The 19,023-nt window shown below is 34.0% G+C and overlaps 1 protein-coding gene and 1 long non-coding RNA gene across 2 annotated transcripts in view; one reads left to right on the forward strand and one right to left on the reverse strand.

Moving 5' to 3' along the window:
• The window catches only part of LOC101897790 (homeobox protein Nkx-6.1), a 30,871-nt gene extending 25,370 nt beyond the window's left edge, over nt 1-5,501 (forward strand). The window contains exon 4 of the mRNA XM_005178731.3: nt 5,284-5,501. Coding sequence (XP_005178788.2) covers nt 5,284-5,487 — 204 coding nt within the window. The 3' untranslated portion in view covers nt 5,488-5,501. The remainder of the gene's footprint in view (nt 1-5,283) is intronic.
• The window catches only part of LOC131805741 (uncharacterized), a 53,091-nt gene that overhangs the window by 10,023 nt on the left and 24,045 nt on the right, over nt 1-19,023 (reverse strand). The window contains exon 3 of the long non-coding RNA XR_009343801.1: nt 2,928-3,004. This is a non-coding gene — a long non-coding RNA (uncharacterized LOC131805741). The remainder of the gene's footprint in view (nt 1-2,927; nt 3,005-19,023) is intronic.

Consider the following 19,023-nt stretch of genomic DNA (forward strand, 5'->3'; position numbering starts at 1 on the left):
CAGTCGTTCTAGGTCGTTTAAACCCCATCGATACAGAATTTTGTCTGAAAAAGAAGTTATGGACAGGGAAGAGTTGTAACATCTAGAATGAACATTGGATTTAGCTGTAAAATGGACCACATCTTCCATGTAAAATTGTTTTAAATACCTATCAACATTACGGAGTGCGTAAATATTGAGCAAATAGCCCCGGTGAAAACCCTAAGGGTAACATCTGGGCAGGGCTCTATGACATCATTGCAAGAACGAAATCTTCCAAAAAGGATTTGGACATAGGAACTTCCAACATAGTGTAGTGTAATATTAGGGTATTACATGGTCGGCCCCCCACGTCCTTAGCCTTTGCTTAATTCACACATCCGAAAAAATTCAACTATATATCTCTGATATCTGACATCAGTGTTAAGGTCTGGAGTTCTTAAAATATTCCTGATAGAATGAAAATATTGGAATTTCCGACACAAAATATTTGTCGCATATGCAAAATATTATACGACCAACATGCAAAATTGTTGGCTTCTACGCTCTCCTCAAATAGAACCCTTTGTAAAATCCCTGTAAAATTGTGACAATTTTTGTCTACTTTTTCAACTTAAAATTTTGCGATAATTTCCAAAGTTAAAGGTTTCTGTTGAAAACTTAACCCTTATCCTGAGGGTCAGGTCATAGTTGCGATGACATTGACAGACGGAAGCACACACATTACCGGATTGGTTTTGAGGTTCAGGCTGTTTCTGAAACCTGGATTGCTGGAATTGCTAATTTGATATAAAATAGCACTTTCTCCAGTATACGAAGTTAAAAAAGCCATATTTTCTCTTTTTACTTCGTACAGGACAATCATAATTTATTTCAGTATTTTATCTCGGTGTTGGATTGTCTTTATTGTCCTGGAAATGACCTAAGTTTTTATACCCTTCGCCATAGTATGGAGGGTATATTAAATTTGTCATTCCGTTTGTAACACCTCGAAATATATTATGTTGATCAGCATAAAATTCTATGTCGATTTAGCGATGCCCGTCCGTCTGTGGAAATCACTCTAGCTTCCGAACGAAATTAAGTAGATTGATAAAATTTTACTCAAATGTATATTATGTCTGCAGGACTTTTCGTATGAAAATGGTCCACGTTTTGGTATAGCCCCCATATAATAGTACCTACTTATATTGATGATTTTACCTACAAAAGCTGCCTATGCAGGCCCACGTCGTCATTTAGACTCTAATATGACGGCTACTTTTGGTATTTTTAGTTTAGCCTGATAACACTTACTCTGTCTTTTTCCTAGCTTCCCATGGAATCTCACAGACTTCTTTTATTTTACAAAATCAATATATTAGTCACGGCAATACAAGTTTACGGATGCGTGTTTATTTAATAAGAAGAAAAGAATTTAAAACCAATAACACCTATAAATAATAATAAAAAACCCCCAAACAAACATATAAACATCCAAAAAAAAATGAAGACTTTAAATTTAATTTTCTTTAACTTTTCTTCATTGGCATTGCACAGTTGTATTTCAATGTTTTCCATTTTACAATACCCCGTTCATTTTTTTTTTCGAATTCGACTTCATTGGAGTTGCCAAGGGAACACCAAAGGTGCTAGGATGCCATCAATAAAAAAGCCACCAACAAATGCCATCAAATGGCAATAAGTTCCCCATGGCATTTAATGGCCGTCATATATTTCATTGATATCCCATCGAGCATGTATGGCTTTGTATGTATGTAGTATTGCTGAGCCATAAAAATATTTAAAAGAACATTTTGTTCAAATGATGGAAATCCATCAAAAAAGCAGTCTGTCCTCATTTCTCTTTTTTGAAATATTAGTGACGTATTGTTGATTATATTTGACATGTTTATGCCATAAATTTATATGCATAATTTATTGTTCAAGTTGGGATTCCAATTTCATTGGCTAATTTTATTTATAATTTCACAGAAGAATTTGAAGATGTTGTAGACATGTTGTGAGGGTCTTGGTGTGACCGGTACTACGACTAATAAATATTATTGTTTTTAATTTTATACATATTCTTTATTTATGACTCAAATTGATGGATTTTAAGTCGTATTGTTTTGTGTTTTTTTTTTAATTTCTAACATATTTGGAAAATCTTATAGCTTATTTTCGGGGAATTAAATTTTTAAAAACGCGTTGAGTAATTATTAAATAGTTTATGATATTCGCCAACAGATCAAGAACAAATTAAATTTTTGCGGCTGAAATTCATGTATACTACGTACCTTTTGCAAAAATAAATAAGATAAGCTTGAAGCTCAGCTTAGCTGGAAGTATTGAATCGCTGTTGAGTAATAAATAAGTAGATTTAGACAAATTTTTAAACGATTTTTTTTAACAATTCTAACAATGAAAATTCTTAAATGGTTTACTATCTAACTTTATTTATTCACTTTAATTTATTCCTTTGCAGACCCAATCTATGTAGAAATCTCAACTGTCTTTATTATCCTCATTATGCCAGTTTTCATTTCATCCTCAAACATATACACAGCCATTCAACCACATTGTTGTCGGTCCTATTATTTCCATGTCTGTAAATAAAAACGAGCCCCATTATTCTGGCATCATTAAGAAGAATTTTCATGGTCATTATGTTTGTGGCAACAGCTGTGACTTACTAATTTGCCTCCGATGAATATGTCTGTGTTATGTTCTCATTGTTTAACATTCTTTTGTTTAAGGAATGGGCGGGGGGATACCCCAACACCTTACCTTGCAACAATGTCCACAAGGTACTTTCGGAAACGAGATGTTTGCCAATGTTTAACACCCACTTAAGGCCAGTGTAGATTTCATTAATGTCACTGTTACTTAGTGTTGTTACTGTCTTTAAGTGAAACATTTGGGAGTTTTGAAGTGATGTATACTTCTTACGAACAAATTTTACTTACCTGCTGGACTTATATTTCTTCACATTATAATGCCGAGTTTTTGGTAATACTTTCGGAATTTAATCTGTGGCATGTAGCTGAAAATCAACACAATGTTAGATCAGTAAAAAAAGCTAGTTAAAATGTAACTATTAATTTAGCATCGTGGTAAAAAGAGTAAAATATAAAAGATGGCGTCTTCCTAATTAGAGTATTAACGAAAGCTTTGTATCTGCATAATAACAAGAAAATGTTTACATTTAAAATCAGGTTCATACTTTCCCTCTTCTATCTATTATTCCTCTCATTTGTCCTCTCTTATTAAACAAACCCTCTTACAAATTGGAGGTTGGTATAATTTGCAAATATATTTTCCAAATCGCTTTGGCTTTTTACTCTCTTTTTGATTGCCCATCACCATCAAGCTTAAAGGCAGATCGACGCACATCACATCCATACGAGCATACGAGCTATGACATAATATACCGAATTTCGGGAGGTATTGTTATATGGGGGCTATACGAAGACGTTGACCTGCATACGCAATTTTTTGTCATAGGCTTCAGTAATTAAAATACGAAATTTGAAACAATTCTGGTTAATAATTCCCAAAAATCATCAAAATGCCGAATATTGGGAGGTATCGTTATATGTGGGCTATAAGAATGCGTGAACTTGCATATTATTTTTTTTGTCATAAGCTGTAGTAGACATTACGAGCTTTAAACACGAAATTCCTGTTAATTACAAAAAATGTTGAAATCGGGAGGTACCGATATGTGGGGGCTATACGAAAACCTGGACCTGCATAGACAAATTCATTTTCTGCCACAGGCAGTAGTACCCATTATGAACTTTAAATGCAAAATTTGAAATAATGCCGGTGAATATTGTACCTAAAATTGTCAAAATACCGAACATAGGAACGTACCGATATATGGTAGACCTGGACCTGCATAGACAATTTTCTGTCATAGACTATAGTACCCGTTAGGATCTTCAAATGTGAAATTTGAGACGATTCCGTTGAATAATGTCCATAGAATCATCAAAATACCGAATATCGGGGGTACCGTTGTATGGGGGCTATGCGATATCGTCGACCTATATAGACAATTCTCTTTCAGGAGATAAAGTACTTAGAAAGAACTTCTTGTGTGGATTTTCAGACAAGTATATTAAAAAAGGAAGCTGAAGTCATTAAAATACCAAATATAGAAAGGTGCGTACCGTTATATGGGGGATGGACCTATGTATACAGTACTCTTCCAGGGGGTAAAGTACTCAGAAGGGACATCTTGTGTTGATTTTCAGACAATTTCATTGAAAATTTTGGCGACAATCATCAAAATACCGAATATCATGGGTACCGTTATATGGTTCATATACACGATATCGTGGACCGATATTGCCCATCTTCGAACTTGAGCTGCCTGCAGACAAAAAACTAATCTGTGCAAAATTTTAGCTTCCTATCTTAATTCGTTTTGACTCTAGCTTGATTTCAACAGTCGGCGGACTAGGCTAAATCGTCTTAGAATTTTACGCTGATCAGGAATGAGTTACAAGCGGAATGACGAACTTAATATACCCTGCATACTATGTATGGTGGAGGGTATACAAATAAAGTGAACAAGAAGCTCCAAAGGCAACAAAAAAATGGCAACAGAAAATTGAGGAGTTTTTTCTATCAAATAATGCAACTTACGTCTCTTGTATACTGGGTATCTCTTTTATTATTTTTCTGGAGGTAACAGTTTTATAAAAAAAATTAACATTAAATAACTTGGACTTTAATTCAATATTTCTACAACTGTAACGCTTTTCAACCAAAAAAACGTGATTACCATTTACAAAGGAATTCTTGCTGTTTCATAAACATTTGGGTTGGCGTGTAACACATGGTAGCCAAAAACACGACAGACTAGATACAAATGAAGCCCAATGCCCAAACAAGGGAGAAATAAAGGAAAATTTACGAAAAAAATTAGTCATGGTTTGTATAAACCCCAAAACGTCACATGCTACAATGGCCATGGACACAGATTGCCGTTTTTTGGGTGTTTTATTTTCTCTTAATTGAGGGTTAACCGGCGTTGATGAGGTATATTCAAAATGTATGTGTGTGTTTATGTATGTGTGTGAAAATGAGAATCTGTGTCATATATTGACCTTAGATTATATATTTTCAGAATGTTAACTTAATGACTTTTTACACATATTGTCCTTGTTAAGGGATATTTTAAAAGGTAACTTTTTAAATATTCCTTAATACCCTTGTTTCATTAATTACATTTCCCACTCTACACTATCCTAAAGAAATAAAATATATAAGTAAGATTAAATTAAATGTTATATTTTTTTGTAATATTTTCAGGTCTGGTTTCAAAATCGTCGCACCAAATGGCGTAAACGTCATGCTGCTGAAATGGCCACAGCTAAACGTAAACAGGACGATATTGGTGGCGACAATGGTGACGACTGTAGTGAACCCATGGACAGTGACAATGAAAGTTTAGACATCGATGAAAATCCGGCACAACGGAAACGAAATCGCATGGAGGATAATTATCGCCATTAGTTGTGCCCCGTTAGTTATTATTAAAAAATTATTAAAATTTTAGTAATTAAATACACACACACACACAAAACAAAAAAACGAATTTAATTTGAAAATATTCTTATAAATAATGAAAATTTCAACTATATTTAATATTAATTTAAGTCTAATGCAAATGATATTATAGAGACTTTTTAAAATAAGCAAATGAACTTAGTTTTAGTTATAGATATTTGTTTTAGTTTTTCTTTATTTGAATTTTTATTTCCAACAACATGAAATGTTAAATAAAAAATATATATATCGAAAAAAAAAAATATTTTGTTCCAATACTTTAAAAGTCTTTTGAAGACAATTTTTGTTTCAAAATCATTTGAAAAGCCTCTATATTTTATAATTATTTATTTCAACAATTGTACATAGTTTTGAATTAATGCAAAAGACAAATTTATTTTAACCATAATTAGAAAATTTTGAACAGCTAAGACATTTCATAACAAGTTGAACAAGTTGACTTCTTGTTCTACGAAAATATGAAACGAAAATTATTTTTTTCATATCTTTCTTCATTTGATATTTTTTACTTTTATACAAATATACATTCATAATTTTGGTGTGCTTTACTTTGCTTGGGTTGAAAACAATTTCAGACTTCAATTATAAATTACCATAATCCCCCTGGCCTTTATGGTAGGATATAATTAATTATTATAATAAAGCACGTATTTGCCAAGTAGGTTTTCCCCCTTTCCACAAATCCAAATGCGAAACTGAGGACTGTACAGGTCGAGATAAAAAAAAAACTGCAACAAAGTCAAACGCCATAATTTTTACATTTTTTTAATTTTTATTGAATGAAACACAAATCATCGAAAATAGCATCAAATTTTAGAATAAGTTCGAATTGGTCACATTTGGCACGAAATATGGCCTTTAAACGACCAATGAAACCATCACACGCTGCCCGAATGTTGCTCTGCGGTATTTTGGCCCATTGCCGACGAAGCTCTTGCTTGAGGTGATCGACACTTTGGTATTTTTTAGTTCCAACCTTGCTTTCCAAAATACTCCAGACACAACAGTCCAACGAATTGGTGTCTGGAGATTTTGATTACCATTGTACGCTGGAAATAAATCGAGGAACCACATTTTGTAACCATTCTTGGGTGACGCGTGCTGAGTGCGATGGTGCTGAGTCCTGTTGGAATGTCCAAGGTCTGCGGCCTAAATGCTTGCGTGCCCAAGGCTTTAATACACCCTCCAAAATATTTTTGCGATAATATTCAACATTTATTCCGATGCCACGGTCAATTAATACGAGCGGAGAGCGACCATCGGCTGTTATGGCAGCCCACACTATCACCATGGTCGACGCTTGAGTTCTGGTGGCCAAACGAAGGTGCACATTTTCAGCTGACCTCTTTGGCAAGTAAACACGATCATTTTGTTTTTTTTTTTTTACAAACTGCTGGACAACTAATGTTTTCTCATCGGAGAAAACCAAATTCGGCAGTTCAGCACTTTCGGCCAAGCGAAGCAACTCTTTAGCTCTTTTGAGTCTAATTTCTTCCTCTTGGGGTGTAAGTTCTTGCACTTTTTGGAATTTCAATAGCATAACCCTCATTTTTTAATATTTGCCGAATGGAATATTGCGATATGTTCAGCTCACGAGCCAGTTTTCGGCCACTGCGAGGCGGGTTTCGATCAACTCGCTTCTTTATTTTTCGAACCAATTCTGCTGATGTTGCTGTTTTCTTCTGTCCACTTCATTGACGTCGAGCTACGCTACCACGGTAACATGATAACGAGCGATGGTACGAGACACAAAAGATTTATTCCCATTTAAATGCTGGAGGGCTCTAACGATAGCCACTTGTGGTTTTTCAGCCAAAAAATAAGAAATCACGCTTGAATTCCATCACGAATATCTTTTTTTTCTGGAAAATTCTAAGCAAAATGCTCTTGTACGCTTGTAAACAATATAATGAGCTGTAACTGAAATAATTTTAACAGCTATCGGACGAGTGGCTTAGAAATGATAGCAGTCTGAAGTTGGTTGCAGTTTTTCATCTCAACCTGTATATTAGGCTCAGAAACTAATTCTATTTAATTTAAATGGATTTTATTAACTGTCAGACTGTCGAAATTCCTCACGACGAGCATAGCCTCCGTAGGATTAAATATAAATGACGAAAATAATTCACAAAAAAAGAAATACGTTCAAAACAAATGTTTTTATCATTCTTATGGTCTAGATTTTACGTTAATAGACTGAATCGAAAAATGGAGATCTTCACTTGGCAAATGATTTTTCCCAACTTTCCACATTAGCTTTGTTGTAAATATATGTATACAGGGCTAATTTGGCCATGTATATAATATAAAAAAAAAAAATATTTCATTTTCCACTGACATTTTAGTTGGCGTTATTTAAACTTTTCCGGTAAGATGGAGTTCAAAATTACGGCTATGAAATGTCTTAAATTAACTAAAATCCAGTTTTTGCTTAACTCTTTGTATATAAAAACAATATTTTATGATAAACATACAAAATAAACGACTACTATTCTTCAATAAAAACATAAAATAAAAAATATATAATAATTAAAAAAATTAAATAGCAGCTAAAATAATTTATAAAATAATTTAATATAAAGCAAACATAAGAAATGTACATTAAAAATATAAACACCTTTTCATTTTTATTTAATAGTCCATAATTACACCTTATATAAAACCATACACAACATTCCATTTTTATCTAAACTAAAGCTTAATTTTTATGATTTTAAATGCCTAGAAAACAACTTAACGAATTTGTAACTTATTTTTAACAAGTTTTATTAAATAGTTTTCTTTTCAATTACCTTGTCTCATATTTGTAAATTTCTAGTTTTAATAAATACTTAATATGACTTTATCTATAATTCATAAATAAAAATTAAAATATATTTAAAATAAATAATTTAATATTATAAACTGATATTTGCCATTTTGTTAGATGACAAAATGGATAAACTGAAAATGATTCAAAATAAATCTATACAAAAGAAATTAATTAAAAACAGTAATTTTCTCTTTTATATTCGAATTTTCTGAAGAAAGTTGTCCTACTTGATGTCGGAGGGTAAGACTATTAATTGGTATTGAGAGAATGGAAAATATAGCTCCGAGAGTTGCAGTCATATTCCTTAAATTAGTTTTTATAGAATTAGCCATAAAACATACTCTAATAAACCAAACAAAAACATTTTTTCCTTAAACTTAATAATTACTTCCTTATCTCCTATTATAATAAGAATATTGTATTTGCGAAAAAATCGAGTTCAATAGCTACACCAAATCCTGGATTGAATAAATTTATTTGTATATACTTTAATTATAGCCAATATACTTTTACTATATTTCGAAAAAAGCGGCTGGTACTATAAAGTGGGAGTTATACACAAACGTAATGACTACTATTTCCAATCTTATACAAATTTCAGACCAAAAATCCGTAAAGAGAGGTCAAATGGCGTGCGGGCCGAGTTACCTGCAGCAGAGTTACCTGCAACAAATAAACGTTTATATTACAAATGCATTATACCAACTGTATATGTTCGATACGTTCCACCACAACTTTCCAATGCTCGATCAATCACGGATGCTGATTGGCACACAGGCACCTCCTCTACAACTCCTCTGGCGGAGACCGACCAATGAAATGCTGCAATGTTTCATCACGAATCAGATTACATAACGTACATTTACGTTCTGCATTTTCAGTGTTAAATCTGGTTGCATTCAAATTGATAAGTCCACATCGTGCTTTAAAGATCCATGAAATTTGATCGCTAGTAAAAGAGTCAGTAAAGTACATTTCTCCCATTCTATAGTCTAAATGTTTATAAATTCTATCTTGGCTTTGTTGTTTTAGCCTCAAGTTTTCCTGTAATAAATATGTTTTTTCTTTACCAATAATGCATTTGGTAAATAATGTCCATTCATCTTCATTTGCGGTATTTGGCCATTGAACGTTTAACCGATGAGCCATACTTTTAATATTTTCTACCCAGAATCCTTCTTTTTCTAACAATATATTGGTTAATATTTTCGGTAACCGATGTTCTTGGTATTTGTACAATACTTGATTTAGTTTGAATGTATATAAGTGACAATTTTCGACATTGGTCTCAAGCATAAGAGCGTAGTTAGGTGTAAAACTCGGTACTTTGAGGATTTTCTTTAAAAAGTAACGCTGCAACTTATCGACCTCGTCAAAATACGAATATCCCCATACTTGTGCAGCATAAGTTTGTACTGATCTACAAACAGCCTCATAGACCTTCCATTTCATTTTCATGTTTACATCTTTCTTCCTCAGGAAATCAATCCATGTAGAGTTTATTGCCATCTTTGACTGGCTAGTTCGTTTCTTAATGTGTTTTGAAAATGAAAGTTTCGGGGTAAATGTGACTCCTAAGTATTTGTACTCATTTACATTTTTAATTTCATTTCCATTAAACTTCCATTTCTCATTTCTACCCAGCCTTCCTCCTTTTCTGAATATGAGTATTTCAGACTTGCTCATATTGACTTTCAGATTCCACTTTTCACAATAGCTTTCCAGGTTTGAGATCATTTGTTGTAGCGTTTTTATATCATCTGACAAAATCACAATATCATCTGCATAGAGCAAAAGCCTAATGTTTGTATTGTGAATATCAATACCTCCTTCTAGATGTTCGTGTAGATCATTTATATGGAGCGAGAATAACAATGGCGACAGGAGGCAACCTTGTTTCACCCCTGAACTGGTTTCAAAGTAGTCTGACAGTTCTTCACCTGTCAAAACCGCATACTCTGTGTTGTTGTATATACTTTCAATCAGTTTTAGAAATTTATTCGAAACACCAAGCCGAGCTAGTTTATATATTAAAGATTTTCTGAAGATATTATCGAAAGCGGCTTTAAAGTCCACAAAGAAAGCATATACTTTCTTATTTTCGTTTTGTTTAATATTCACAATTGATGCCAGGTTATATATATTATCCACCGTCGAATAGCCCTTTCGGAAACCTGCCTGGTATTCGCAAAGCACTTGATGATAGTCTACCCAATCATAGAGTCTCTGATTTAAAATTCCCATCATTATTTTAGCAATACTATTCATAAAAGCAATTCCTCGGTAGTTTGATGGTTCTGACATATCTCCTTTTTTGTGGATTGGGAAAATTATGGTTTTCTTAAAAGCATTATCAATACATTCTTTATTTAAAATTGCGTTATATCTCCTGATCAATTGTTTGTGTTTGGTTCCTTATCGTTTTCACTGCTTTCCACCACTGTTTTGAGTCATTAACATTGTTGATTGTATCTAACAGGTATCTGTTGTAACTTTGTTTGTTGGACGTGCAGATAGTTTTGTATTTCTTTGTTGATTCTATGTATTTTTTTCTAGATATAGCTATAGCTCCCATATATATTGTTCATCCGATTTGTTGTATTTGTTACCCACAGCCATAATATGCACTCCGTAACAACGATATTCAGGGAAATATATCAAATACAGCTCAGAAATATCTTAGCCAAATTTTATCAAGATCGGTCCAGATTTGGATATAGCTACCATATATATCTTTATATGATTTCAAATTAATTTTGCACCAAATGGGCAATACAAGTTCGAATTGTAAAGATACAAATGCTTCGGTATATTTAGTCCTTTGAACTTTAAATTATAATCATAGCGTGTATGATTGAATTCTCCCATAAAAAAAACTTTTAATTGTTATGTGGAGCTCTACAAAATTAGCAAAGTGGTGTAGGGTATCATAAAGTCGACCCCGTAATAGATACTACGTCTACGTCTTCGTATAGCCCCCATACAACGGTACCCCCGATATTCGGTATTTTGATGATTTTAGCTACATTATAAACATATTTTTTCAAGTTTCGAATTTGAAGGGTATTCAAAGTTCGGCCCGGTCGAACTTATAGCTTTTTTACTTGTTTGTCTTAGGCTGTAGTATCCATTACGAACATAAAATACCAAATTTGTAACAATGCCGCTGAATAATGTGGCTAAAATCATCAAAATACTGAATATCGAGAGGTACCGTTAAAGAAGACGTGGTGGATCTGCACAGACAATTTTCTGTCTTAGGCTGTAGTATCCATTGCGAACATCAAATACCAAATTTATAACAATGCCGGTGAATAATGTGGCTAAAATCATCAAAATACTGAATATCGGGAGGTATCGTTATATGGCTATACCGAAATGTGGAACTATGTAGACCATTTTCAATACCAAAAGTCCTGCCGACATTGTATAAATTTGAGTAAACTTTTATCAATCTAGTTCATTTCGTTCGGAAGCTAGAGTGATTTCCACAGAGGGATAGGCGGGCAGACGGACGGACATCGCTAAATCGACATAGAATTTTATGCTTATCAAGAATATGTATACTTTGTGGAACGGAATGACAAAATTAATATACCCTCCATGCTATATAAGGATATAAAAAACAATAAAGCGGCTGGAGCTGTTATATTGCCATACCAAAACTGGAGCCTATATAATTTTATGATATAAAAATTGTAATCTGTTGCGAGTCTTAAATACCAAATTTGACATAATTTCGTGGGAAAATGGGACTAGGATTATCAAAATACCGAATATTATGGGGTACCGTTGTATGGAAACCATTGGCTAATATAGACAATTTTTTGACACATGAAGTACAAATACGAAATTTCATACAAATCTATGAGAAAATGTGGCTTAAATCTCCAAGTTACCGAATATCCGAAGTTACCGTTACAAACATTCCACGGGAGCTAGAACCCATTACGAACTATAAATATCATTTTTTAGTCAAATCAGTGAACGTATGTGGCAAAAATCATCAAAATACCGAATATTGGGAGGTACCCTTATGTAGGGGCTATACTAAAACGTGGAATAATATATTGCTAACTGCAAATATAATTTTTTATACAAATTGGTGAAAAAGTTGGCTAAAACCATCATAATTCCGAATATCGGGAGCTACCGTTTCTAAATTTCTAAATATATTACAGCACCGTCTGAAAGTAACATAGGCTATATAAATTTGTAAATTCCACTTGGAACTGGATATCGAAGGATCGGAGGTGTCCGAACGTAAGTGTATCCAAAAAAATTTAAATTTTGTCTGAAAATTTAGATTTGATTGGTTATAAATACAATCTTCAAATTTTAAATGTGTACTGGAATTTAGCACCAAAATAATTTTACCAAATTATTCTGAATTCGGTTGAGGTTTGGATATAACTTCAACTTTTCGGCCGAGTTGTATGTCAAACCTCCAATTTAGAGGAAATCGACATGCATAGAGGTGTAGGGTATCATATAGTCTGCCCTCCCGACTTTTGACCATTTTTTACTAGTTTCTGATGAAATTCTGCATTTTTTTTTTCATTTGCAGTCATTGATAGGTTTCCAAAATTGGCTCAGAATAATTGCACATTTTCAATGTAATATTTGTTATAGGTTGCTACCTTGTAGGAAATAGATCTACAAAGCCTTACTTTAGAATATATACTTTATAAACCGGTACTTCCCATTATCCGTACATTTCTATGTTAGTAGTTTAAGGGCTTATAGTCTTTGTAAGAAGATTATTATACAAGAAAATATTTGCTGAGCAAATTTCGCCAATAAGAATTTGCAATGTCTCAGTAATTGCGCTGTTTCGAGCTCTCTTCTACCTCTCTTTTAGGTAGAAGAACAGGAAAGAATTATACCTGCCTTGTTCTTGGGTGTATGTGATATATCTTTTACATTCCTTATTTACTGCAGACTTTCATTCCTCATTCTTAGCACAATCCTATGCATCGCATTTTGACTTTGTAAATCTTTTGTAGAGCCTTCCGGTTTAAAAGATTATCTAATCGGATTACACAAAATTCGCAAATCGCTTGGGAAAAAACGCATGTTTCCTAATTGATCAATTGTTAAAATAGCAAAAATTATGAATGAAATTCTCTAATGAAAGGAACAGCAGTCGATCATTTAATCCTAGATTAACTTGGGTTTATCAAAGCGGAAGTCTAAAGTCAGGTAAACAACAGGAATTTGCTTATTGACTTTTGAGGTGGTGAAACGATTAATCTGGAAAATAAATGCAATATTGTTCCTAGAAACAAGATCATCTTTCACTGGGGTGGAAGACACGTTCTTGTGCAGCATGAGCTCGAAAGAAAACAATACTCAACCGGTCAATGCCAAAGTGGTGTGAATGCATTTGAATTTCACAGCTGGTTGCTAATTTTCCCGTGATTGACAGCACGGTAAACATTGAAAAAGGTTGTTTGTTGTTAAATGCAAACCTGTTACCTATAATGGAGAACTGTAAAAGTCGAAGATATTGAGTTGTAGTATTTACATTTGAACACGGCAGGATACAAACACTATAGCCGGAAGGCAATTTACGTTTTGGGAAATACTCTGTACATGCGCAGGCAATCTTCGAAACACGAGTGAAAGATGAAGCGCTAGAAAATCTACTTGCTTCCTAATATCTGTTGGAATTTCTTTAAACAGACGAACGTGTTTATTGGAATGCATTACCATTTAAGGAAACAAATACTGCCCAAAGATGTATTTCTTTGAAAATGATTTATGGATAAAAATGAGTAGTTGGATATCAATTTGATTTTAACATAGATGCTAATGGTATATGACTCATTTATCGCAGGACTTTGAAATGGCTGAACATTTATTTTGAGTACAATTAATATTGTGTGTACACCAATGACTCACACATGAATCTGTAGGTTAGGCGAAAATATAAATTTCAAAAGTTTTTGTAATATTTTTAGAAATACAGGGTGAGATAAAAAACTGCAACAAAGTCAAAAGCCATAATTTTTACATTTTTCTTGTTAAATTTTATTGGATGAAAGCAAAAAATGTCGGAAATAACATCAAATTTTAGAATAAGTTTAGATTTGTTCGAATTGGTCACCTTTGGCACGAATTATGGCCATTAAACAGCCAATGAAACCGTCACACGGTGTCCGAATGTTGCTCTGCTGTATTTTGGCCAATTCCCGGGGAAGCGCTTGTTTGAGGTGATCGACACTTTGGTATTTTTTAGTGCCAACCTTGCTTTCCAAAATACTCCAGACACAATAGTCCAACGGATTGGTATCTGGAGATTTTGGTGACCATTGTGCGCTGGAAATGAAGGGAGGAATCTCATTTTGTAAGCATTCTTGGATGGTGCGTGCTGAGTGCGATGGTGCTGAGACCTGTTGGAATGTCCAAGGTCTGCGGCCAAAATGTTTGTGTGCCCAAGGCTTTATTACACTCTCCAGAATATTTTCGCGATAATATTCGGCATTTATTCTAATGCCACCGTGGCTTAATACGTACGGAAACGACCATCGGCTGTTATAGCGGCCCACACCATCACCATGGCCGCCGCTTGAGTTCTGGTGGCCAACCGAAGGTGCACATTTTCAGCTGACCTCTTTGGCAAGTAAACACGATCATTTTGTTTGTTTACAAACTGCTGGACAACGAATGTTTCCTCATCGGAGAAAACCAAATTCGGCAGTTCACTACTTTCGGCCAAGCAACTCTTAAGCTCTTTTGCGCTATTGGGGTGTAAGTTCTTGCACTTTTTGGAATTTCAATATTTTCCGAATGGAATATTGCGAGCCATTTTTCGGCCACAGCAACACGGGTTTCGATCAATTCGCTTCTTCACTTTTCGAGCTATTTCTGCTGATGTTGCTGTTTTTTTCGCCCACTTCATTGACGTCGGGTTACGCTACCAGTATCACGTCGGTCTACGCTACCAGTATAACGAGCGATGGTACGAGACAAAAAAGATTTACTCACATTTAAATGCTGGAGTGCTCGAACGATAGCCACTTGTAGCTTTCAGCCAAATATAGAGAAATCACACTATCAGGCTTAAATACCATTACGAACAACGTTTTTCTGGAAAATTCTCACCCTAATGCTTTTGTACGCTTGTAAAAAATATAATGAGCTGTCATTGGAATAATTTTAACACCTGTCAGATGAGTGGCTTAGAAATGACAGCAGTCTGAAGTTGTTGCAGTTTTTTCATCTCACCCTGTTTGTGGCCTATACGAAGACATGAATTTGTATAGGCCATTTTCTGACAAAAACGTGGACCTCTATAGCCAACTATTTGCCAGAGAAGGCGGAGCCTTTTACGAACCCTTTATACCTTTTTTTTTAATAATTCTATTGAAATATGTACTAACATATTTAAAATACCGAAAATTGATAGGCGTAGGTATATGGGGGCTATAGGAAGATGTGGATCTGCATAAGCAATTTTTGTTGTAGAAGGTACGAACTCCAAATAGCAAATTTAAAACAGTTCGGGTGAAAAGTTTCACACAAATCATCAAAGTACCAAATATCTACGAATTCCAAATACCAAGTTTGAGATAATTCTGTTGAAAATTTTGGCTAAAATCCTTAAAATACCGAATAAATAGAGGTACAAATTCGTGGTTAAATTAAACCAATCAACTTAAACCTGCCGGTATTGTTACATCATATAGTTCTGAAGCTAAAGTGATTTCCACCGATGGACAAACGGACGGACACCGCTAAATTGTCATTAAATCTTATGACAAACTTAATATACCCTCCATACCATGGTGGACGCTTAAAAATATTGAGGCCGTTTGCAGCAGAAAAAGTGGCGAATACGCCAAAATTGAAGCGGGTTTTCAATGCCATATATCATGAACGAGGTAGTCTCATTTACTTAAACGGTAATGGCAACCCTTTCTATACCTCCACCATACATAGTATTAAGTTCGTCATTCCGTTTGTAACTTGTCGAATAATAATTTCAGACTCAACAAAGTACATATATTCTTAATCAGTACAATTCTAAGACGATTTAGCCCTTTCTGTCCGTCCGAATTAAGATATGAAGCTAAAATTTTGCACCAATCTGTCTTTTATTTGCAGGCAGGTCAAGCTCGAAGATGGGCTATATCGGTCCACCTTATCGTATATCCCCCAGAAAATGGTACCCTCGATATTCGGTATTTTGATGATTTTAATCATCATCTTAAAATTCACAAAAAGGAGTTCCATGTGAGTACATTACCCTCTGGAAGAGAATTGTATTTATAGGTTCGCATTATCGTATATCCCCATATAACATTTCCTTACGATATTCGGTATTTTGATGATTTCAGCCAAAGTATTCAATGAAGATCCTTTGAGTACAGTACCCCCTGGATCCACGATGATGATTTTAGCCACATTTTTCAACGGAATTATCTGAAAATCCACACAAGGATTTTCTTGTGAGTACGTCATTCACTAGAAGAGAATTGTATATATAGGTCAACGATATCGTATAGCCCCCATACAACGGTAACCCACAATGTTCGGTATTTTGATTATTTCCTGCAAAATTTTGAATCGAATTGTCATAAAATCCACACAAGGGGTTCCTTCTGAGTACTTTACCTCTAGGAAAGAGTTGTCCACATAGGCCCACGTTTTAGTATAGCGCCCATATAACGGTACTCCCAGATATTTCGTATTTTCATGATTACTGCAACATTATTCACCGGAATTGTTTCAAATTTCGTATTTGAAGTTCGGAACCGTTACTACAGCGTATGACAAAAATTCTTTAAGCAGGTCCACGTCTTTGTATAGCCCCCATATAACAGCTTTTCGGTATTTTTCGATGGATTTTTTTTTTTAATTTTTTAAGTTTCTTCCAAAGTATGGCCTGGCCGGACTTAACTGCTTCTTTACCTGTTTTCCGACACATTGACAGTTTTTAAAACACTCCTGCCATTTCAAATGCTGTTATTATTATCATGCTTTTTAGGCTCCATATTAGACTATTATTCCCTGTACGGCGTAGTGTCAAGAAATTGTGATTTTTATACCCACCATAGTATGGAGGTTTGTCATTCCGTCTGTAACACCTCGAAATATACATTTTAGATCTTCTCATCAGCATAAAATTCTATGTCGATTTAGAAATATCCGTCCGTCTGTGGAAATCACTCTGGTTTCCGAAATAGATTGATAAAATTTTACTCAAATGTATGTTATGTCTGCAGGACTTTTGGTATTGAAAATGGATCGTGTAGGTCGCTGTTTTGGTATAGCCCCATATAACGGTACCTACCGATATTCGCTATTTTGATGATTTTAGCGATATTTTTCACGGCAATTGTTTCGAATTTGGTATTTGAAGTTCGAAATATAAGTACAGCCTTAGACAGAGAATTGTCTGTACCTCGATATTCGATATTTTGATGATTTTGGCTACATTATTATCGATTTTTTTAAGTTTCGCATTTGAATATTATAATGGCTTATGACAAATGTTACCTATGCATGTCGTTGTATAGACTCTAACATAACATTCGGTATTTTTAAGATTTTAACAGAATTTTTAACAGGTTTTATTGTTTTTGAGTATTGCCAAATTCGTTCCAAAGGTGGAGGGTATACAAAGTTCGGCCCGGCCGAACTTACAGCTTTTTTATTTTTTAATATAATTTCTTTTAATAAAAAATTTGACCCCATCATTAGAATTATTTTCAAAATTTTCCAATTTTTATGAAGACAAGCATTAACCCTTTCAAAATAGAGTTATAAATTATATCGGCTACTTAAAACGTTTTAGTCTCTAAAATATGTACAGCAATGCCAAAAGCTTTTAGTTGATTTTGATTCCCGAAAATGCTTTCTGATTTTTGCTAAATTTAATACGAAGAGTTCATTGTTGATTGGCATAACTTTATTGCGAGGTTCATTTTGTGATCTGAATGATGGGGGATCAGATCGAAGAAGAATCTCAAGTCAGGTCAATTGGCACAATAAATCGTTGGTCTAGAACTTTTATTCTCTGTAATAAAAATCTTTTGGCCAAAACAAACTTATCACTTACTTATGTGATGTTTTCCCAAATAATCCATTAATAATATAAATAATTTGATATGATAGTATTTTTGGTACCCGAATAAAATTATTTGTTCACACCGCTGGGTGTGAGTGGAGTTTATTGACGGTAATTACCCTTTGGATGTATTACGTTCAAACCTTCACCATAACTGACGGCAGGTTGAAGTTCTTTTCATTGTTAAGCTTACAGGTCGTTCTTACAGTTAAAGCATGATTAATGTGCCATCAAGTCATTGATTGCTAGCAATGCTGTGGAAGGTATAAATGTATACCTGCCTTTTCTTAACGTAATATCATTAAGCAACATAATTGAATTATACATTTCAGGTCTCACATGTTCCTCAGTCTCAAACGACAATACAAAAAAGGTTTTTTTCGAACAAGAAGTGAATGAGAAATTGTCTGCCTCGAAGAGTGGCCACCGAAGTTTCTTTGGATAAACTCATTAAATTGAAATTGAAGAAATAATACGGTATGACATGAAATCGGCACTAATTCGTCTTTTGAATTTGGAAGACGTTGCCTTTTTTCAATTATTTTAGAAATATAATACCTTTGTGCAACTGGCACTTCGTCAATCAATCACAGTT

The sequence above is a fragment of the Musca domestica genome, unplaced genomic scaffold (genome assembly GCF_030504385.1).
Source record: "Musca domestica strain aabys unplaced genomic scaffold, Musca_domestica.polishedcontigs.V.1.1 6, whole genome shotgun sequence".
NCBI lineage: Eukaryota > Metazoa > Arthropoda > Insecta > Diptera > Muscidae > Musca > Musca domestica.